Source organism: Gopherus flavomarginatus, chromosome 10 (genome assembly GCF_025201925.1).
Source record: "Gopherus flavomarginatus isolate rGopFla2 chromosome 10, rGopFla2.mat.asm, whole genome shotgun sequence".
In the NCBI taxonomy this organism is placed as follows: Eukaryota; Metazoa; Chordata; order Testudines; family Testudinidae; genus Gopherus; species Gopherus flavomarginatus.
The window spans coordinates 37,250,294-37,274,098 of NC_066626.1; the positions used below are offsets into that span (position 1 = coordinate 37,250,294).

General features: G+C 39.8%; 1 protein-coding gene across 7 annotated transcripts in view; it reads left to right on the forward strand.

Moving 5' to 3' along the window:
* The window catches only part of SESTD1 (SEC14 and spectrin domain containing 1), a 118,567-nt gene that overhangs the window by 79,824 nt on the left and 14,938 nt on the right, over positions 1 to 23,805 (forward strand). For 6 of the 7 annotated variants that reach the window (XM_050916802.1, XM_050916805.1, XM_050916806.1 and 3 more), the window contains exons 8-13: positions 254 to 309; positions 4,599 to 4,810; positions 12,220 to 12,342; positions 17,635 to 17,829; positions 18,848 to 18,962; positions 21,596 to 21,755. In XM_050916802.1, the coding sequence (XP_050772759.1) occupies positions 254 to 309; positions 4,599 to 4,810; positions 12,220 to 12,342; positions 17,635 to 17,829; positions 18,848 to 18,962; positions 21,596 to 21,755 (861 nt within the window). The remainder of the gene's footprint in view (positions 1 to 253; positions 310 to 4,598; positions 4,811 to 12,219; positions 12,343 to 17,634; positions 17,830 to 18,847; positions 18,963 to 21,595; positions 21,756 to 23,805) is intronic. The other variant, XM_050916807.1, reaches the window with a different exon arrangement.

Sequence of the window (23,805 nt, forward strand, 5' to 3'; positions counted from 1 at the left end):
GCACTGTCATCGATGCTGGCAGATAACAGTGCAGGAGCAAGGCTTCTGTCTCCCTATTCCCCACCTGTAAAATAGAGATAATTACACTTTTTCTCCCACTTTGTCTGTCTTGCTTTCTATATATGGCTAGCTTTTTGAGGCAGGGACTCTCTCTTACTATGTGTTTATAAAACGTAGCCACAATCTCAGTTGAAGCTTCTTGGTGCTATTGTAATACAACTAATTAATAATATGTTTACTTGTTTATTAAAAGGTCTATGGATTTAAACTTTCTTCCATCTGTTGATCCAGAGACAGTACTACAGACAGGTACAGTCAATTGAAAATGATAATTTTTGATCACTACTGTAGTTTTATTCATTATTTTAAAATCTTCTGTGAAAGCATAAAGGATGAGATGCTAATATCTTAACTACATAGTGGAATACATTTATTAACAAATGTATTAACATTTGAATTAAAAATAAAACTTGAAAAATTTATGTTGGTAAATGGAAAAACATCTCTTCTATGAAAAAAAAATGAGTCACTATCTTAACAATTTGTACAAGTGAAATGTCCCCATGCCTGTTCAACGCTTACCTTCTCTCTTGAGTGTCATCAAAGCAATTAAAAATTATATAAGGTAATTATTTTCCTAATAATTACAAAATAAACCAGTTAAGGATAATGGCAGTGGTAGATTTGAACTAAAAATTTCCTTAACAATCCTGCTTCATTGGATAAAAGGAAGTAAGGCATAATACAGAGATCATGGTCTTAGACTCTAGGATAGAAGTATTGGGAACATTACCTCAGCACCCACTAGCCAATCTGTGAGTCATATTAATATTGCTACAAAGATCTACTGTGTCTTACATCCTTTGCCTGCATGACTTAGGTCTCCCATAATAGAAACAAGGTATGCGAGAGTAAGACATTGATGCAGAATTAAGGTCATCTGCTGTAATCTAAATAGCTCTTAACATATACTGAGTATTCAGATTATACCAGTAGAATCTGAAAGTCTAATTTTGCTTTATGTTTATCTCCAATTGTAGTTAGCATTCTGGATGCAATATCAGAATGCCCCTGTTAAGCCAGTACATGGCTCCTGTGGTGGTCGGTAATGGATTACAAAACCTTCCATTTTTTAATCTGTTGAAATCAAGCCCAGATAATTAGTGAGTGAAAGTTCTTAACCTGGGTTGCTCCAGTGTGAAAAGCATTGGTGACCTCTGATCAGTTTCTACAAGACAGCAGTCCACTTCACAAAAGCCACCACAATTGGCTATCTTACTGAGGGTCTTTAATAAGCCATAGTTTTGAATTGTCTACACAAATTAAAATAGTCTTCCTTCCAGGTCAGAAATGAGGCAAATAGTCTGGGGCAGAGATGGGGAAGCTTACACTGTTGAGGTCTGTATTGTACCTCTTTTGGGGTTAAATAAAGGATTTCAGTTGCCCAGAGCTATATTCACCATCTTTCACAGACTCCAAATGAACACTTAAATTCTCTATTTTAAGAATTCCAGTATAAACTTGTCATGGTATAATTCCCCACTCTGAACCTTAGCGTCCAAAAGATGGGGTACCAGCATGAATTCCTCTAAGCTCAATTACCGGTTTAGTACTTGTAGTGCATCCACCAACCAGGAATTCCAGTGCCTGGTACACTCTGGTCCCCCCAAAATCTTGCCCAGGGACCCCCAAGACCCAGTCCCTCTGGATCTTAATACAAGGAAAGTAAACCCTTTCCCTCACCGTTGCCTCTCCCAGGCTTCCCCTTCCTGGGTTACGCTGGAAGATTACTGTGATTCAAACTCCTTGAATCTTAAAACAGAGAGGAAAATTCACCTTCCCCCCTCCTTCTCTCTCCCCCTCCCAGACTCTCCCTGAGAAAGAAAGTAATCCTAACACAGAGAGAAATTTAACCTTTCTCTTCCCCTTCCCTCCTTTCTCCCCACCAATTCCCTGGTGGATCCAGACCCAGTTCCCTGGAGTCTTACCAGAATAAAAAAACAATCAGGTTCTTAAACAAGAAAAAGCTTTTAATTAAAGAGAGAAAAAAACAGTAAAAATTATCTTTGTAAATTTAAGATGCAATATGTTACAGGGTCTTTCAGCTATAGACACTGGGAATACCCTCCCAGCCTAAGTATACAAGTACAAATTAAAATCCTTTCAGCAAAATACACATTTGAACTCCTTCCAGCCAAATACACATTTGCAAATAAAGAAAACAAACATAAGCCTAACTTGCCTTATCTACCTAGTACTTACCATTCTGGACATATAAGAGCCTGTATCAGAGAGATTGGAGAGAAGCCTGGTTGCATGTCTGGTCACTCTCAGAACCCAGAGAGAACAACCAAAAACTAACAGCACACACAAAAACTTCCCTCCCTCAAGATTTGAAAGTATCCTGTCCCCTGATTGGTCCTCTGATCAGGTGACAGCCTGGCTCACAGATCTTGTTAACCCTTTACAGGTAAAAGAGATATGAAGTACTTCTGTTCTATTAACTCTTAACTATTCGTTTATGACAAAACTAAAAAAAAATTAAATATTTTTCCTATGAAAATTTAAAATTTTTTATCACTGAAAGTGAATTACAAGTCAATAGAAATTCAAGCTTTTGTCAGAACTATAGATTTGGAAAACTCCTAGGATAAATAGTTCGCCTTGTATCCATCCTTCTTTGCCTTATCATAAGTTTTTTATATATAAAACCACAGGGATGGTAAACATAATCTAAAAATAATCTTTTTATTAGCTAGTGAAATAAAAAAAAATTATAGCATGAGATTTTAAAAAATCACTTGGATACTTCCAAAACCTTAATTGTTTTATTTTTTAAAAAAATATTTATTAGTACTTAATAACATCTTTAATTGTTCCATTATCAGAACAATAGACTGTGACCTCATTAGAGAATTCAGATGTATGTAGCTTGTGGTAGACCAGGGAGCTTTCCACTTTTAAGGCAATAAAAACCAAAAACTGATCATTGGCTTACATGAAATGAGTGGTGGTCTCAGCGCACTTCCCCATAGACAAGTCTCCAAATCACAAAAAGCTATCAAGTTTGGAAATAACGGGCCGCCTTGTTGACAGTCACAGCAAAGGATTGAAAACATATGGAGACTATTGTAGTTGCCTACCCTCTGTTGCTAATATCCAAACTTCAACATTTGCTTAGATGATTTTATTTTAAAACAGATGTATGTAATATTACAGTGTTTACTTTTCTCTGCAAATAGCTACTTACTTTTTCTTTTTTTTCTTTTTTACTCTATTTTTTTTAAATCTTTTTTTTGTTAAAGCAGGTTTTTTGGATCGCTGTGGCTTGTAGCTGTCATGCTGGATAATTTCCCTATAACCTTCTCCTGGAATGTATCACCATCCCTGTAAAGCCGACCCCCCACCCAAGCCCACTGCTTCTACTCAATAAAAAACATTTATTTCTCAAATCCATTTACTTTATTTAACAAACCCAAGTGAAGAGGGAGAATGCGGGGGGTGGGGAAGAGGAGGAGGGAAGGATAACCTTGGGAAAAAGGGGTTATAAAGTTGGAACGGGAGAAACGTTTTCAACTGTGTTACATAACACCACATTCCAGGCTATCAAAGGTCTGTGAATGGGTTTCCTTCTGTTCCTTGTACCCTCCCCCTGAGTTAAGTGAAAGGGATAATGGACTTTTTGCCCACGCCTCATGGAATGCTTGAGGAAGGGTGATTCTGCACCAGGTGATGCTGGCTGGCTGGCTGTCCACCAGGGTCTGCAGAGGAACCCTACCCTCCTGCTTTTGTTCCTGCAGTTCAACCAGATGCCTCAGCATGTCTGCTTGGTCCCTAATAATCTGAAGCATCTCATCCTGCACTACGTGTCTTTGCTGATTGGAAGCTTTCCTGCTCCATGTCCATGTCTAACTACTAGAAAATATAAATATTTTAAAATGAAACTTTTAGAATATTCAAATTTAAGGAAGACAGTTTGCTTTCAGATGAAGATTTTGGTGAAAAAATCCCCTTAACTTCCTTTTCCTATATCTACTACTTAATTATTCTCTCTTCACATTTTCTAAGCCACTAACAAGGCATATAAACAGAAGAACACTTTATAATAGAGTTTAGTTTATTAGAACCAATAGAATTGAAGGTCTGATTTACTCTCAGTTCAATTATTCAAAGACCTTAAAGTGTTTTAGATCGGTTACTTCCAAAATAGATCTTCTTGAAATCAATAAAGGGACTCCTGAAACACATTTTGAAAAGCTGTTGGAAAGTACCATGAATTTGAGAAGGAATCTTACTTCAGTTCAGATTTTACATACTATTTGCTTTGTGTGTACATACTTTTTTGTTCTTCCCCTTCCCCTAAAATACACTAGGACAAATTCTGTCCTAATTTGCAGCCAGTACAATCCAGTTGATGAAGGATAGTATTTTGCCTGTTGTCTACAAAGGAACATCATTAAATGTGCCAGTACACTACAGTTCATTAGATGCAAGAATATGTCGTCTGGTAACCTTAAAAACTAATTTCTGCTTCCTAATGATTTTGACTGTATCTGTGTTTATTAATTATGATTGTATTGTTCTATTTATCTTTAAAGGTCATGAGCTATTATCAGAGTTACAGCAGCGTCGGTTTAATGGTTCAGATGGAGGAGTTTCATGGTCTCCCATGGATGATGAACTGCTTGCTCAGCCACAGGTCATGAAGCTATTAGATTCACTCCGAGAACAGTATACGCGTTATCAGGAAGTTTGTAGACAGCGTAGCAAGCGCACACAGCTAGAGGAGATTCAACAGAAGGTAATGCAGGTAAGCACCAAGATTCTCTTGGTACTATATTTTTTTTTATCATGTAACCTTTTGACTTTGCATAGTTAACAAAAATCCTTCTAAAACAAACCTTGTTTTAGTCTGTTTAGTATTGTACATTTTAATAGCACATATTACAAACATCTATGGTGTGGTGGGTTTTTTGTTTTGCAATGTCTAAGACTGTTAAAAATAGTTATCTGCCCTCAGTGTATTCCTATGGTGTGCGACTGTGTGTAATTTAGGAAGCACATGCCATATAATTCTTTACTGCTTAATTCGAAATATCTAAGAAGTCTGTCATAAGTAGCTTATAGTGATATATTTTTAAACTATATTCAAACTAAATATTACACTCTTCCACAGCTTTGTAATAATGTTGAGTTCTCTGTTAGATCTCTGTCTGGATTGAATACAATAGACAATACTGTTACATTTGTTTGTTTATATTGAAATTGAGTCTTACACTCTGACCTTTAGATCTGGATAAGCTGCAGTTCGTGTAAGACTAAGGAAGTTGGAGGGAAAGTTGCTTTACTCAGGCTTTTGTACTGCCTTTGATTCTGGGGCTGCTAGGTGCTGATTTTGCCTGATGTTCTAATTGGACTGCCTGCAATGGTTTTCAAAGGGCCTTTTTGGCAGGTAGAGGTCACTAGAATGCAGTAATTTCCAGACAAGCTTTCTCTTCCAAGCCCCCTATGCTGAGGATTCTCCTACACCTAATGAAGCCTTCCTTGCACTGCCACAGGGCTAAGCACCTACATCATTATCAAATAAGCATTCAAGAAAAAATATTATGATGGTAGTTTGCTTATATCTGTAAGTTCTTATTTGAGTGCTAGTCCCTGTGTGTATTCGACATGTGAATGTGCATGTGCACCATGCACCTGAGATTGTAGATTTGTAGCAAGTAGCGTCTGTTCATCTGTGCCTGTGCAGTTGCTTTCCTCATGGTATGAATCGAGGGCATAGGGTGTGTTGTAAACCGATGCCTCTCCAGTTTCTTCTTACTGCCACATGGCTTGAGTTGGAATCCTCTGTGTCCCCAGATTTCTCTGTGCTTTTTTATTCTACACACACACACACACACACACACACTCTCTCTCTCTCTCTCTCTCTCTCTCTCTCTCTCTCTCTCTAGTACAGTTAGAGTTTTTAGTCTTCGTACAGTTAGTATAACTTAGTTTCTTCCCCCCTCTTTCATCCTGCCCTGGTGGGGAGTGTTTTCCTGCAGACAAAGACTAAGCCCAGAGTCCAGGGGTTTAAGAACTGTGTCTCATTCTCCCTGAGCAATGAGCACCAATGCTGTTGCTGTTGTCCTGGAGAGGTGAATATCTCAGCCAAGTGCAGCACTTGCTGCTCATTTCTTCCACAAATCTGCAAGATTCAAGGGACCTAGCTGAGAAAACATCTTATGGAGAAGGCTACACGACCTCAATCTGAGGAGATTCACCTGTATGTCAGCCTCAACTGACAAGCAGTGCCCCTCCAAGCATGAGCTCAGGAGTAGAAGCCAGATCTGATAAGCCCAAGGAGTCATTGTCCAGGCTTTCTCATGAGAATAAGGGGCGCACTCATGAGCATAAGGACAGATCTGCCAGGATTGCTTCCAAGAGAAGAGATCCCTCCCCAGCTCCATCCAAGTTGGATGAGCCCTCACATCCAGGTCATAAGGACTTGTGCCCACTTAAACCTTCCAGTCCTGAGAGCAAGGTGCTAAGGAGAGAGGATCTGCTGGTACCAGTGTCTTTTCCGATTCCTAAGCCTAAGCATCCGCAGCCACAAATGCCATCTAAGAGTTCACATGTTGACTCTTCAACAGTACTGACCAGTCCCCATAAAGACCCACCATCCATGATGACCATGGATGCACCAGCTCTGAGAGTCCTGACTACCGGAATGCCCCAGTCTCTGCATCTAACCAAAATGTACACCTTACGAAAGGATATCTTCACCCTTCCTTATCCCCAGTCTTCTTTTGGGTCTGACCTTCCTGAGGGACATTATGACACTAGAGGTTGAAACTACATGAAGGAGAGAGAAATGTTATCCTCCTCAGTACTTAGGCAGGAGCTTTCACCCACTGGCACCAACTCTGATAGTTGAATAGGAACTGGCCTTCTCTTCAGAGGAGTTGGAGGTTCCAGATTATGATCCTTCACTCCCACATGGGAAGGTGAGTTCAGACAGAGACTCAAGAAGTTCTGGGGTCCATCATCCGTTCTCCACCCACATACAGCTCCTCAAGGGATTTGAGGGTACCTATTGCCATGGGGATCCCTCAACCGGTTAACCCATCATATTGGCCCTATTGGGGCCCATGGGATCCCTACAGTAAACATCCTAAATTCATCCATCTGTCCCACTGTATTTCTCCCACATGACACCTGCTGGCATTGTTGGTGTTTGAGGGCGAGGATACTGAACCAGATCCTCAGGTGCTGACGGGTGTTTTGTCTTCCTTACCAGATAAGACAGTTTGCCCATCTTCTTCATCCCTGCCTGATGACCACAGGCAATATCAGGAGCTTCTGCAGATAGTTACGAATGTCCTCCACATTCCACTAGGGGAGGTCCAAGGTAGCCAATATTAGCTCCTTGACATTTTATAACCCTCTTGTCCCAGTAAGGTGGCTACAGTGGTAAATGAGTCCATCATGGAACCAGCTAGGGTAATCTGGCACACTCCAGCCTTCAGCACCCCTACCCCCAGAAGGGCTTATAGGCACTATTTTGTACCAATCAAAGGAGCGTCATTTCTTTCACACAGTCAGCACCCAACTCCCTGTTGTTGCAAGCAGCCACTGAAAGGTCTTGATTACAGCATCCCAAGACTACACTGGCAGATGAGAGTTCTTGTCGACTTGACCCTCAAGGAGTGAGCGGGAGGTGTTGTCATCTGAGTCTTGGCTAACTACCCAGATTTGTGAGTAAAACATGTTTTTGGACTTCCAGGCCAAACTCCCTCAAGAAGACAGAGAACATTTCCAGGCCCTCATTGAGGAAGGCCAACTGGTGGACAAAATATCCCTTCAAGCTGAAGTTGATGCAGCTGACACTGCATCTAGAAGGAGAGCCACAGATATAGTCATGAGGCATGAGTTTTCACTGTGTTTCACAGGGTTCCCCAGGGAGATTCAAAATAGAAAGACAAGTTTTGACAAGTTTGTTTATCGAGAAGACTGACAAGTCTCTAAGCTCATGAAAAACTCTGGAACAACTCTCTACTCCCTTGACGTTTACACCCTGGCTCTGAAGACACAACACCGTAAACAGGTGTGCAAGCCATGACCATCTTCCCAGCTGTTCCACTATCAGTGCTCATTTGAATCACTGGGCAAACACCAGAGCTTACAAAGACCTAGATATACAGCTCTCCCTGTGACAACCACAACTACTTAATCCCATCCAGAGGTTATTTTTGACAGGACGATCAAGAACTGCCTATCTCTGTTGATGCCATCCACCACTGACCACAAGTTCTGTGTGTCACCTTTCTATGAAAGTCACCTTTTTAGTTGCCATCATCTCATCGGGAAGGATGAGTGGACTGGGAGCACTCATGGCTGACTCTCAGTAGTCTATTTTTCATAAGGAAAACATTTCTCTTTGCCTTCACTGGAAATTCATTTCTAAAGTAATTTCTGAATTTCACATAAGTCAATATAAATTTTCTTCCCAAAATCTCATGCTTCTGATGAGGAGAGGAGACATCTTACCACTGAAAATGTAAATCCAGCAAGAAACTATTTTCATTTGTGTGGTCACTGAAATCTTCAAAAGGAAATCAAAACCTAAACTCTTCTTATTGATACTTTCAGTTGGAAACAACAACAACAAAAGTGTAGTGTATAAGATGATAACACAACTGCGTAGGTCACAAATGACATAAGCAGGGCATGGGCCTTTTCCTGTAGTTAGATGATATTCAGATTGGCTGAGCAAGAATTGCTGATTGAAATAAAGTTTATAACCTAGCTTGGCAAACTGCCTTCATTAATGCATTTAAATAGACTTGTTTACTGGGGCATCAACCTCAATTTGCATCATTTTGATTAGAAATAATCATCCATTTGCTCTGTCTACTTTACTGATGCTGCATAATAAATTAACAGAATCTTAGCACACAATGAAGCTATGTGTTCTGCTATTTTGTTTAACTGGTTTTTAAAACAATTGTTGAAGGCATCAAGTAATATACAAAAATGCAATAAAACGTTGCCTAAATTTAAAAAATAAGGCAACCTGCCTAGATTCACAGCCAGAAATATATACACTGTATGTAAGGGCGACAGCCACAGTGGGTAAGCTGCCCACCAACCAATTTCTTTTGCTCCTCCTTTTTCCTGCCAATGAATGGTCGCTTAACCAGCTGATAGTTCATTTGATATTGTTGACAACTGGTTGAGCATCAATTTGAATTTTATCTTTGAGGAATTGGTTTGTGCCTGCTTTTCTAAGCTTGGAACATGTCTATAGAGTAGAATCTTATAACTTTACATACAAGATTACCACACATTTTACCAGGGCAATAATGATCAGCAAATTATGAGATTTCAAATGATCCTTCACAAGACATACATTGTACAAAATCCATTATAGTTCTGTAAAACAGGATGAATGTAGGGATGGAGACTGTCACAGAGAAGAGCCCCCACAATAAGAGTCCTGTTTCCTATGCAGTCCTGACTGCACCTGGGGCAAGACTTCAGTTGGTGATTCCTCACTTGGATGACCCTAATATTGCTGATTCATTCCACCTGTGTTCTCATTCTCTCTCTCTCTCTCCTTCCTTTTTTTTTTTTTTTTTTTGCCAATATTGCTTGCCATTTCTGGTTGTGTTTATTCCCAAGTCGTCTTTTTCTGCTTTCCTCCCCTTCTCTTCTTAGTGTATGTGCAACATGCCTCAGGTGGCGGGAGACCAGGATTCATCACCAAATTTGTTCCATTGGTTGGATCATTAGCTTCTCCGGCTTGAGCTGGGTATTGACGGGGAGTGCAACATGCTCCCCTCCCCTTTTCTGCCTCACTGTGAAACTTTTAGTTCTCATCCACTTTCAAAAGTTCTAACACCCTCTTTCCCAAATGTTTTCCTGTTCTCCCTCTGTCTCCTTTCTTCTGTGTCTTTCAGATCCCTGCCGCTCTTCTACTACACTCCCCAGGTTTTGCTCTTTTTTTCTGTTCCCCAGTACATAGTTAGCAATGTTTTTCATGTACATCCAGGAACAGTTCTCTTAAGCAGGATGTGGGTGCTTCCAGGCCCCCAGTTGATGAACAGTTTGGTGTACAGTTCGGTGTATGTTTTGGTTAATTGTAGGGTTGGTTTTTTTCCCTAGAAGGGTTAAGGAAAAAAAACAAAGACATTATTCTAAACTCACAAAAATGCACATAAAACATGCCTCCCAGCCATTGCCTGACTTGAAAAACTGTCCCTCGATAATAATGTTGTTCCCCTTGTCTCTCATCTCACCACATAGCTTCTTCTGTCTGTCCCTGGTAAATGGCCTCTCTGGCCTGCATAGACAGTACAGGATCCTCTGCTGGCTTCTCTCTGCCATGCATTCCCCCCCCCCCCCCGCACTCCTCCCCTGGCTGGCTGCCTCTCTCCAGTGCTTGTATCTTGCACAGATCTCTCCACTTGCTGAGCTAAGCACAACTCTAGAAGCAGCTGACAGGGATCAGATGTAGAAGCCAGCAGCCAGTAACTGAGAAGACTCCAGTGAGGAATTAAGCAGGACGCTGCTGAACAGTAGTATTGCAAAGTCTCAGGGCAGTTTCCCTGGAAGGGTTTTCCCAGCCAAATTAGGATCACCGACAGGTATACTGGTATCTTCCCTTCTCTGCCTTTCTCTGCTGATCCCAGAGGAGGCGCCACACAGGATATGACAGAATAGGATATCTTTCTTAAATTGTAAAGACTTTGGGGAAGGGATTGTCTTTGTTCCATTTATACAGCACCTAGCACAGTGGGGTTCTGGTTCATGAGTAAGGTTCCTAGCTGCTACAATAATATGAATAATTAATAATAATAATAATGGTGTCTTGAGGCTTCTGTGTTACCTGTGTGCTTTGAGAGCAGAGAAACAGGCTGTTGGAAAGGCAGTTGTGTGAAACTGTAATGCAGGCAGGGATAATTGATAAGGTGGCAAAAGTGGATGGACTTTCTGAATAATCCAAGGATAGTCATAGTTACTCTTGTGCGCTTTTGTGCCACGACCTTCCATGCTGACAGAGAAGTCAAGGATGAATCCCTGTTCTTCCCTTGTTTTCCCTTTGATGAGGCTGTATTCCCTGAAAAATGATGTGCACAAATCACCAGCCAATTGAGTTTCATTGTATGTTTGCATATATTTTTGTTATTTAAAAGAAAATATTTTGATTAAAGAAGAGAAGCTGTTTGCCTGTCTTGTGTCATTGTCTCATAATTTTAGGGTCTCTGAACTCCTAGTTATGTCAAGACTCCTGGGTGGCTTCAGTGATGAGAAGTGGCTCTTTTCAGGTGGCATGGACATTTCTATATTTCCTAGATGCTTTAATCTTAAAATTTATGTTGTGGGTATAGTCTAATACTTCAAACTTAAATATACTAGAAATATACATAAAGAAGCTAATATACATAATTTTAGAGGCCATTTCACCATAATTAGACAATTCCCCAACATATAAATGAAAATGAATTGATGGTCCTTGGTTACAAAAATAACACATTTGACACTTGTTAATCTTGGGAATTTTCCAGCTATAGATTAGACATTAAGACCTTTCTTGCAAGCTATTTTGCAAAGGCAGACCCCTGAACTTTTAAAGGAGACACTGGCATCAATGAAGCTTCACGTGGGTGCCTCCTTATGTTGGAGGGGTCCATTTACAGGATGAAGAGCTATTTTTAAAGCATTTTATGTATTTCTAATATTGTGTACTGAAAACGTGTTTGTCCATAACATAATTGTTCAACAAAGCAGGGAGAAAACATTTCTCTCCCATGAGTATAAAGATATGTCCAACATTTCAACAATGCTGACACATGCACTCCAATTCATTGATCTAGGCTAATTTAATTTGTCTGAAAATGAGAGAGTTTTGTCTTATCGAGAAAAGTAAGGTGGTTTTTTTATCCACTTTATTGACGCAGATGTAAAATGGCAAATATGAATGGCCCAAATCTTTTGTGAGCTATCAGTTTCTAACATGAGCTGAGAGCCTACCGTTAATGAAAAGTACATTCTACCAAAGGCATATGAAATCAAGTCGCTTCCAAAGTTACTCAGAATATCTAATTTTTCACCGAATTTGTGGTTATATTAATTTGAAATGAAAAGTACATTGAATTTTTAATAGCATCAGTGGAATTTTTACAACCCGTTGATAATATTTATTTGTTATCATCTAAACTATTATTTTATTGACAGGTAGTGAATTGGCTTGAAGGACCTGGATCAGAACAACTACGAACCCAGTGGGGGATAGGTGATTCAATTAGAGCCTCACAAGCTTTGCAACAGAAACATGAAGAGATTGAGAGTCAACACAGTGTGAGCTATTCCCCCTCCTTCCCCAAGTTACAACGTGATTGAGTACATATATTTAATTGTGAACAATGTAGTCCAGTGACAGATTCTTAGGAATTTGAGCAGGCAGTGATTTATCAGGTATAAAGAGGAGTATCTGCACTGTTTTAATTACCCCCTATGTCCTGTAGATAGTTTTTTATGGTTTCCAGTGTAGATAATAAAATCTAATTATATGCTTTTTGTCTGTGTGTAATTCATGTTGATGATTTAAAAGACACCATGACAATTTGTACTTTCAGTAAAAGTGAAATAAAAACAGGGAGAGTAAGCCTGAAAAAAGAACATTTTTGAAATGTTTACGATAAGATCTGTGCTGCTCTGGTAAATGAGATGTTTAAATTTGGAGCTTATTTGGCTAAAACCTACCACTGTCAGTTTATCACTGAATGTGGATTTCAGTTAACAAGATTTGAAATACAATTTAGTTTGAAATAGAAATAAGCTGTCAAATTTTAACTTTGCTGACCAAATACTATACAGTTACTCTGCACTTAGTCGTCCCAGTTAATGTTGTTTTGTTACGTTGCTGATCAATTCGGGAACATGCTCATTTAAAGTTGTGCAGTGATCCCTTATAACATTGTTTGGCACCTGCCTGCTTTGTCCACTGCTTGCAGGAAGAGCAGCCTGTTGGAGCTAGTTGGTGGGGACTTGGAACCAGGGTGGATCAGCAGCCTCCCATCAGCTCACCTATGTTCCCTGTTCAGCAACTGCTCAGCAGGCTATCAATTGCTGGGCAGTTCAGCTGTCCCTCCCCCAACTGCCGTGTGCTGCTCCTACCCTGTGCCTGGGAGCTGCTCCTGGGAGCCTCTTGCTTGCTGTGCACAGGGAGAAAGAAAGGTGCTGATGTCAGGGTGTACCCTCCCCTGCTCCTGCCCCTGCACTCCTGTATCTCATCTCCACAGAGCGGGGGGCGAGGGGGTGGGAGGGGCAGAACAGGGCTCAGGACAGAGGAAGGTTGCTGGCAGCAGCTGCTGTCTGAACTTGCTGATCTACTTTAAAAGGCAGTGTACTTAGGGTAGGGTCAGCATACTTAAAGGGGCAATTCATGTCTGTCTGTGTATGTGTGTGTGTCTCTCTCTCTCTCTCTCTCTCTCTCTCTCTCTCTCACACACACACACACACACTGTGTCTCTGTCTCTCTCTGCCATTCTATATCCCCTCCCTCCATTCATGCTGCCTTGTAGAGTGTGAGGCTACATTAACAACTACGTGTTAACCCTTGAGGGCTCAGCTGAGTGCTAGTTCATCATTTGTCAGTAAGGCATTCTCTGGGACTTCAGCACCTCAACCAAGCTTCACAGTCATCATTGCTGTGTACAGTATTCAATTGTTTTAAACTTATACTCTGTGTGTGTGTGTGTGTGTGTGTGTGTGTGTGTGTGTGTGTGTGTCTATATATATATATATATATATAAAAATATGGATTCGCTTAACATCATTTCGCTTAAAGTAGCATTTTTAGGAACATAACTACAACATTAAGTGCGGAGTCACTGTACTGCTTTTCACTATTAATCTGTTTACAAATACCTTTTGCAGATCTTTAGAAAAAGAAATATCCTCTCTATACCAACTGATATATGTTAACTGAGATTTGATTACTTAGCATTCAGCCAAGGAAGGCTGCCTACTGTTTAGTTCTTTCTCTGCTGAACTAAACTCCCTAAGTCACCTACTCTGAAAAGTGACAATGTGTAAATGACATTTTCTTACCTAGCGTCTCTGATCGTTATGTGTATAGAGGAGGAGTCCGCAATCTTCAGCACACATGGCCCATCAGGGTAATCCACTGGCGGGCCACAAGACATTTTTGTTTACGTTGACCATCCACAGGCACAGCCACCTGCAGCTCCTGGTGGCCACAGTTCACTGTTCCCGGCCAATAGGAGCTGCAGGAAGCAACACAGGCTGTAGGGATGTGCTGACTGCTGTTTCCCGCAGCTCCCTTTGGCCTGGAGCAGCGAACCGCGGCCACTGGGAGCCACGATCGGCCAAACTTGCGGATGCGGCAGGTAAACAAACCAGCCCGGCCCACCAGGGGCTTTCCCTGAACAAGTAACAGACCGGCTTTGAGAACCACTGCTCTAGATATTTCTTCCCTCATTTCTGAAGTCAAATGGCGTGCGTGTCTGATCTTATCTCCTCTCCACTGCTCTTCCCTTCACCAGCTCCCCCTGCGTTACTTTAGAAACATCTTCTATTTATTATTGACTGTATTGCTCTCATGTTGCTTTAGTTTCTGGAATGCTTCTATTTGTTTAATATTCTATGTGAATCCAGTCTTGAAAAAGAACTGCTTTAGATTTCTAGATAATAAGCAATTTGTGACCTAGTTCATAGTGTCTCTGCATGTCTAATATACTTGAGCTCACTGTCTTTAGTCAGATTTCTTTCTTTTCTTCATGGTCATGACCTGTGAGAGTCAGATCAGTTTGGGTTTAGAGTTGGTCATTTGATTTAAACAGCCTTGATTAAGTGCTTTGCGGGTCTTGTTGAAATATTTAACAGTGTACCTGTAGCTTTAATTCTGTTAGATATTGGCAGCTTTTGCTACAGTTGACCATTTTTGCCTTGTTTATTGAGCAATGACAAAATAAAGCATTAATCCCTAAATCAGGTATTTTATTAATACAACCAATAGGTGGCACTATTCTCTTATGTTCGAACTAAGTAGGAGGTTTGAAGGTCATCTTCTCAGTAGACCAAAATAACACAGATGTCTAGCAGCCATATTTGGTATTACAAGTTTATAACGACATCAGATGAACATTGGATTTCTTATCTTGATATATGAAGTAGGCTTTCATTCTCCGTGAATTCTCCATCATTTGAAATATTTTTCTTGCCTAAGGCTGTGTATTATGGTTTCAACAATATAAAGATATATATGGCAACACTTTGGAGACACCTTCTCTCATATAATGAAGAAACTTTAGAATAACCTGTTTCTATATTTTGCTGCCCTATTTTATTTGAAAGATATTTACTTCACTCTGCCTAAAATATTTTTCTAATTACATTTCTAAGTTTATTGCTAGCAGTAGTAATATTGCTGAAAGCAATATCATTTGATTCAAAGGCAGTCTTTTAATAATGGTTTAACGTCATGCTAGAGCCTTATCATTGTTCCTGTAGCATACCATGAATACCTTAATAATAATTAAATAATGGTTTATGTTTAGACAGTGGAATTTTTGTGCTGTGCGAGCGACTATTAATGGGAATGTGTTTGCAGTATATGCCAAAAGGCAGGCTGGGTTTAGCGTTTGTGACAATGGACCTCCCCCTACCTTCAAGTAGGTATCAGTAGGATCAGAAATACATACTTTCTTTGTAAAACTTGCAACTATATTTGAATTGATACAGGGCAGAGTGGGTTGATTTTTAAATCACCAATTTTAATCACAATGTAAATCAACAAGCAGGAATCCTTGATTTAAATAATTTATTTCAATTGTGTTTTCATTTATACTTTGTTTTTTTTCTAAAGAGAGGTTGATTCTCATTAGTTGCTAACCATTAAAATATGTTGATTTGCAGCTAAATGTATCCTTTATGCTACATTTTGGTGCTTCTTTTTGTTAACAGGGAGGATACGCTATCTATGCACATTTATTTAAGCAGTTACATACTTAAATTTATTCAGTCATAACTTTTACATTTTTAATTTGGTTGGAAAATGGCAGATGAGGCATTTCTTATTTACTAGATGATTAATTATTTTGCTTGTAATTTTTTTTGTGAACTTCTGGTTGGGTGGTAATTCAAATTAAGTTACAAATGCACACAACCAGTATTTTATTTATATAGATATAGATAAAACTACCTTAAAAGTGGTGGGTACATAAGGGGGGAAAAGTTTATCAAAACATGTTTTGCATTTCAGGCTAATTGATGTATTAAACAAAGGAAGTGTTATTGGTAGTTAATTGACTGAACTGTTTGTTTTTGGTTACTTCAAGATTTTAGAACTAACAGATCTCACCTGCTCACACCAAGTTTTTATTTATAGGCTACCTCAACTCTAGAAGTTAGGGTTATAATTCCCAGCTCACGTAGACATAATTGTGCTAGCTCTCATGGAGACAGCACGCTAAAAGAAATAGTGTAGCTGTGGCAGCATGGGCAGTGGTGAGCGAAGGCACATCGTAGCCATCCCGAGTACATACCTACAGTATCTAGCTGGGTTTGAACTTGGAGCAGCTAGCCTATGCCGTCACATTCCTCTGTCAGTGTTACTGTGGTGACTATTTTTAACATGCTAGTTTGATGAGAGTTAGCACATGTATGTCTACTTGAGCCGGGAGTCACATCTCTAGGCCCAAGTTTAGACGTAGTCATCGACTGGAAAAGGAAAACGAGCTTTTCGTGCTTTTTCAAATCCCAATTGGTTCCTTAACTTCGAATAAACAGAAATGAAAAAAGTATTCGACAAGCTTTTGAAATACACAGCTCTTTTTAAGGTCTGGGAAAGATACTGAGAGAGTTACAGCTAAATACAAGGTCAAACAGATAATTTTTGCATTTGTAGTTAGCACATATTTTAAGGTACTACTTATGCAAAACTATCTATTCAATCTTCTATTTAGCTGTGACACACTCAATACCTTTTCTGGATCTCAAGAAGAGCTCTGAGTAGCTCAAAAGCTTATCTCTCTCACCAACAGAAGTTGGTCCAATAAAAGATATTACCTCACCCACGTGGTCTCTCTGATATGCTGAGACTGACAACTATTACAACAATACTGCATAAAAGCTGGTTTATCACTTCAACAAACTCTGGTTCTAGGTGCTTAGCCAGTGACTTCTACCAGTTCAGTTTGACTTTCTTGGTAACAAACAAGTACAGCTTAATATTATTTTTTTATTTTAATAGATTTTAAGTAGTTTAAATCTTAAAATAGGTTGTCAATTTCATATTTAATTTTACATATATTTATATTTTTTTAAAGTATATCTGTATTTAAATTTTTAAAAATCAGATTATTTATTTGTTCATTTTCAAATCATCGATTTTTATCCACCCTGATACAGGATGTGAAATGCTTCTTGGCATGTACATTTTCAAAATGCTGCATAAACCTACACTTACTGCTCTTGTAGCTGAAAGATTCAAAATAAACTATCCCATAAAGAAAAATATAATAAAATACTCGATACATTCAAATGCATGTCATTTTAAAAGAAATAGATTTATTTTGGTGTTACTTTAAAGCTTTAATCATGTGGTTCTTGCTCTTTTTTTTATAGGAATGGTTCGCCGTATATGTGGAACTTAATCAGCAGATTGCAGCACTGCTAAATGCTGGGGATGAGGAGGACCTGGTAGAGTTGAAAGCACTACAGCAACAATTGAGTGATGTCTGTTATCGGCAGGCCAGTCAGCTGGAATTTAGGCAAAATCTGTTACAAGCAGCACTTGAATTCCATGGTGTTGCCCAAGATGTAAGCTTGGTTTTAAGTGTTTACAGGCTTACTTGCCAATACACTGTTGACATAGTATTATTGAATTCAGTATCTTGTGCAAGATGTATTGAGAAAACAAAGTAACTTCCGTGAAAAATGAAAAAGTCTTCATTTATTGGTAGCCTGATTGAAATACTATTGTTAAGGCTGAGGCCTTCAGTTTTGTAAGAGGAATGTGTATTGTAACACTAGACCAGGGATGGCCACTTTTGGCACACGGTTTGCCATACCAGGCCAATAGGGGTGGCGGGAAGCGGCACAGGCTGAGGGATATGCTGGCCGCCGCTTCCCACAGCTAGCATTGCCCTGAAACAGCAAACTGCAACCAGTGGGAGCTGCAGTTGGCCGAACCTGCGGATGTTGCAGGTAAACACATTGACCTGGCCCGCCAGGGGCTTTCCCTGATGGGCTGCGTGCCAAAGGTTACCAATCCCTGCACTAGACATTCTTGTTTGCCCTTGCATTTCTGTGATATTTAAGTTGTAAAATAAATCATGATAAGAAATTCAGCTAACTTCTCTTTACTTATACTGTTTGACCGGCTGGTTCTATTGCATGGGGTAGAATGTTCTTCAGAGTTTCTCTGTAAGATATTTTTCAAGCTGTTGTTTGTCTGAAGTGGATTTTATCACAGGACATGGTGTTTGTTCTTTAAAGCCCAGTTGCTGGTATTAGGTGATAATTTCAGCTTTCATTTAAAAAATAAGTTTCTAGCCTTTATGGATGTGGAGAAAACTTCATGTAAGTGACCCTAAAAGCTCAGAAACCAGAAGGCAAAGAAAAAGAACCCAAAATTTGTATTTTTTTTTTAATCTCATTATTTTAAAACTAATCTCATGATTTCGGGGAGCTTGACTCGTGATTCTGGAGCACTTGGGCTTGGCAATACTGAAAGTGTTTATATGTCTTAAGTATTAATTGCAATTGTAATGATTTCATTACAAAGAATGGTTACATATCAGGTCTTAGCTTTGATCTTTATCCCTCTCTATTTCAGTTGTCTCAGCAGTTAGATGGCTTATTAGGGATGTTGTGTGTAGATGTAGCACCAGCCGATGGAGCATCAATTCAGCAAACTTTAAAACTGCTTGAAGAGAAACTGAAAAGTGTTGGTAAGCAGAAAATTGCTGAAATACAGAAATATAAATTATACTGGATCAAGTACTTGAAAGGGACAAATGCTGAAGACAATTTTTTCCATTTTTATTTAATATATTAAACTAATTTTTCTCTTGCTCAGTTCTTCCTTTACACTCTTTCACCCATTTCTTATATATAGTAAGATCACCTCTCCCCTAGCTGTAAAACCTGCATTCTCTACTGCATGTTTATCCCATGTTTGTTTGTGCTGTGTTCTGTCACTAGTTTGTATGAAAAATGGTAAAAGTAATATGCACATACATGAAATATATTGTTACAGTACAGTAACTCCTCGCTTAACATTGTAGTTATGTTCCTGAAAAATGTGACTTTAAGTGAAACAGTGTTAAGCAAATCTGATTTCCCCATAAGAATTAATTTAAATAGGGAGGTTAGGTTCCAGGGAAATTTTTTTCACCAGACAAAAAACTATGTTTTTTACACACACACACACACACACACACACACACACACACACACACACACACACACACACACACACACACACACACACACACACACACACACACACACACACACACACAGTTTTAAACAATTTAATACTGTACACAGCAATGATGATTGTGAAGCTTGATTGAGATGGTGAAGTCAGAGGGTAGCAGATGGTGGGATATTTCCCAGGGAATGCCTTACTGATAAATGATGAACTAGCACTCAGCTGAGCCCTCAAGGGTTAACACATTGTTAACGTAGCTTCCCGCTCTACAAGGCAACACAAATGGGTCGGGGGGGGGAGACAGCATGGCAAACAGACACACACACCTTGCGTGTGAGAGAGAGATGTGCATTGCCCCATAAGTACACTTGCAGCACTCTAAGTACATTGCCTTTTTAAGTAGATCAGCAAGTTGACAGCAGCTGCTGCCAGCAACCTCCCTCTGTCCTGAGCCCTGTTGCCCCCCACCCCCGCTCTATGGAGATGAGGTAAGCAGGGGGACACCCTGATGTTACTTGTCTTCTTCCTCCTCCCCCCCTCCCCTCCCCTCCCCTCGCCCCCACGCACACAGCAAGCAGGAGGCTCCCAGGAGCAGCTCCAAGGCAGAGGGCAGGAGCAGCACATGGTAGTGGAGAGAGGGACAGCTGAACTGCCGGCAATTGATAGCCTGCTGGGCGGCTGCCGAACAGGGAACTTAGGGGAGCGGGGAGCTTATGGGGGGCTGCTGGTCCACCCTGGTTCCAAGCCCCCACCAGCTAGTTGCAATGGGCTGCTCTTCCTGCAAGCAGTGGACAAAGCAAGCAGCTGCCAAACAACAATATAAGGGAGCATTGCACAACTTTAAACGAGCATGTTGTCTAATTGATCAGCAACGTAACGAAACAACGTTAACCGGGATGACTTTAAGTGAGGAGTTACCGTATGTACATTTAGCAACAAACCTAGAGCTTGAACCTTGGACTGCACATCTCTTTCCCCAAGCCTGATTGGAGCATAGGAATATACTGCAAAAATTATATCCTGATCTCCCTGGAGGAAGATGAACCTCCTGTTCCCAAACAGCGAATCCTTTATGAATTATCTAACCTCTAAAGGGAGTTATATTCTGCCTACCCAGCCCTAGCTAGGATGCTTGCAATGATAAGACTTGTAATTAATTTTTTTTACAGGCTCTAAATGCCATATGTTAGCTTTATTATAAGGGAAAGGGCAGTATGTAGGAAGAGAGATTGTGGAATGAAAAGATATATATTAAAATTGAAATAGCTGAAGTAATTAAATTTGAAAAGTTATTGCACATGTGCAGTAATTTATATTATGTATGCCTCAAACCATACACTATATTAAAATGGAACACAATAAATGTTCTGTACTATAAATTTAACAACATACGTTAAGGGCAAGCACTGAAGGATTCTTCATACTACACTATCCAAAAGTTTGTCAGCCATGTGAAATGTATTTTAAAATCATAGCCTGCATGCTCTTTACATGATGGACATTCACTGTCTCTGATAATGATAGACCTATTAGAAATAAATATGTATGCTTAAGATTGTATGCACTAATTACCTATATATATATATATATATATACACCAAAACAGTTATGGCTTGCTGTTAAATCTCAGCCATTTCCTTGAAACACATATATTTATTTCATGGTCCAGCAGGTAAAAAAATAACAAATCCATTTTCCCTAGCATTCTGTAAGTATTATAGAATGCTGCATCTAATTGATGGTCTCGGGTCAATATGTTTCAATACAACCAAAATGTAAAGTTGTACATCTAGGAACAAAAAATGCCAGCTATACATACAAATATGCTGGATTCCATCCTGGGATCAGTGATGCTGAAAAAGAATTGGGGATCATATTGGATAATCAGCTGAACATGAGCTCCCATTGTGAGGCTGTGGCCAAAAGGACTAATGCAATCCTTGGATGTATTAAGAGGGGAATATCGAGTAGGAGTATGATAGTTATATTACCTCTATAATTGGCACTGGTGCTACTACTCCTGTAATACTGTGTCCAGTACTGGTGTCCACACTTCAAGAAGGATATTGTAAATTGGAGAAGGGTCAAAGAATGGAGAAAACTAACCAGATTTAACAAACAAAATATTTTAATTTATTTTGGTTTTAGACTTAGGCCTGCAAGGTTTGCGTGAAAAAGGCCAAGGTCTTCTTGATCAGATATCTAACCAGGCATCCTGGGCCTATGGAAAAGATGTAACCATAGAAAACAAAGAAAATGTGGACCACATCCAGGGAGTGATGGAAGATATGCAGCTCAGAAAACAACGGTAATAATAGCACTTCGAGTGGTTATGATGATTTTTATATATTAAGAACTCACTTTAAAAAAAAACAAACCAAAACTGATGCTATTTTAAATCAGACCCTCGTTTATATGGGACTCAGCCATGGGGTGATGGTGAAATCCTAATTTATGCAGTTGCAATCTGGGTGACTTAAATCTCACATTCCATTTAAACGAGAAGTTTTATTTTCTTCTTCCCCTAGAACTGTTGTTGTGGCACACTCCTAAAACCAAAGATGGCTATATTTCAGGGCTGGATGGTGAATGTGGGTGTGGGTAGGAGGTGAGAGGCTAGTACATAAGGTCATGTGTTCCCTTCGGTTCTTATACTTAGATGTCAGCAACGTAGATTACTCAAAAATTGTGACATGGGGACTGTGTATGATCTCCTCTTGTAGGCACTACCAGACGCTCTGAGGCAATAACATATTCTCCATTTAGAACATATGCAGTTGCGGGGAAAGGGGATAGGACAGCCACAATGGGGTGGAAGCTAGGGAGCAGCAGGCGTGTGGTATGTCCTTATGAAAGCACACCATAACTCATGCAGTCATTTAAGCATTACCTCGTCCTCCCAGATTTAAACTTCTGAGGGGAGGCCTCAGTTCACTAGAGTATCCCTGCTTGGAAGTTGACTTAACCAGTTGTTTAATTTTAAGTAGATGCCTAAGTCCCACTGGTTTAAATGTAAAGGTTAAGCAAGTGCTTAAAAGCTGTCCTGCATAGGGTGTGCATAAGTATCTTCCTGAATTGGGGCCTGTCATAGTATCTTTCCCAATTCTGAACCTTAGCGTCCAAAATATGGGTACTAGCATGAATTCCCTTAAGCTTAATTACCTGCTTAGATCTGATAAGCTGCCACCAATCAGGAATTCCAGTGCCTATACACTCTGGTCCCCCTAAAACCTTCCCTGGGGACCCCCAAGACCCAGACCCCCTGGATCTTAACACAAAGAAAGTAAACCCCTTTCCTCACCATTGCCTTTGTCAGCGTTCCCCTCCCTGGGTTACCCTGGAAGATTACTGTGATTCAAACCCCTTGAATCACAGCACAGAGAAATTAGGTCTCCTGGAGAGAGAGACAGATTCACGCTCCGTGAATCTAAAACAAAGGGATTCCACCTTTCCCCTCCCTTCTCCTTCCCTGTTAAGTACAGACTCAATTCCCTTGAGCCTCAACAAGGGGAAAAAAATCAGGCAGGTCTTAAAAGCAAAACTTTTAATAAAAAAAAAGAAAAAAAAGTAAAAGGTCTATCTCTGCAATTTAGATGGTAAAAAGTTACAGGGTCTGTCAGCTTAAGAAATTGGAGAAACAGCCTCCTCCAATAGAAATACAATTTAAAATACTTCCAGCCAAATACACATTTGCAAATAAAGGAAAACAAATAAAAAGACTATACCGCCTTTCTACCTTTATACTTACAAAATTGGAATAGAAGATTAGAGAGCCTGTAGGTACGTGTGGTCACTCTCAGAGCCCAGAGAGAACAAAGCAAAACCCAAAAAAACAAACAAAGGCTTCCCTCCACCGAGATTTGAAAGTATCTTGTCTCCTGATTGGTCCCCTGGTCATGTGTTTGGTTCCCTGTTTGTTAACCCTTTACAGGTAAAAGAGACATTAACCCTTAACTATCTGTTTATGACAGGGCCTTATTGTGTTAAAGACAATTATTTTCCCAATATTTCTTTTCCACCAATATGATTGTTGTAGTTGCCACAGGGATGTTGCATAATCCCCAGTTGAAGAGGAGGTAGTCTGTGTGATCGCAGGTGTGTAAGATGAAGAGGTGTTGGTCCACGAGAAAACCTCTCTGTTAAGATGTGAGCCCCATTGATAAAGTTTGAAGACCACCTGTCCTAAACTTTTCTTCAGGAAGGATCTTTCACCTGATAAATCCATTCAGCTTTGTAGGTCTGTTGAAGGGACAGCAGCTGTTCTCAAGTGCAAGATTTTTTCGTTAGCTTTTAAATAAATATATTTTGAAAGTGACTTAAATGTGTAGCCCCTTAACATTTTCTCATCTTATCAAGAA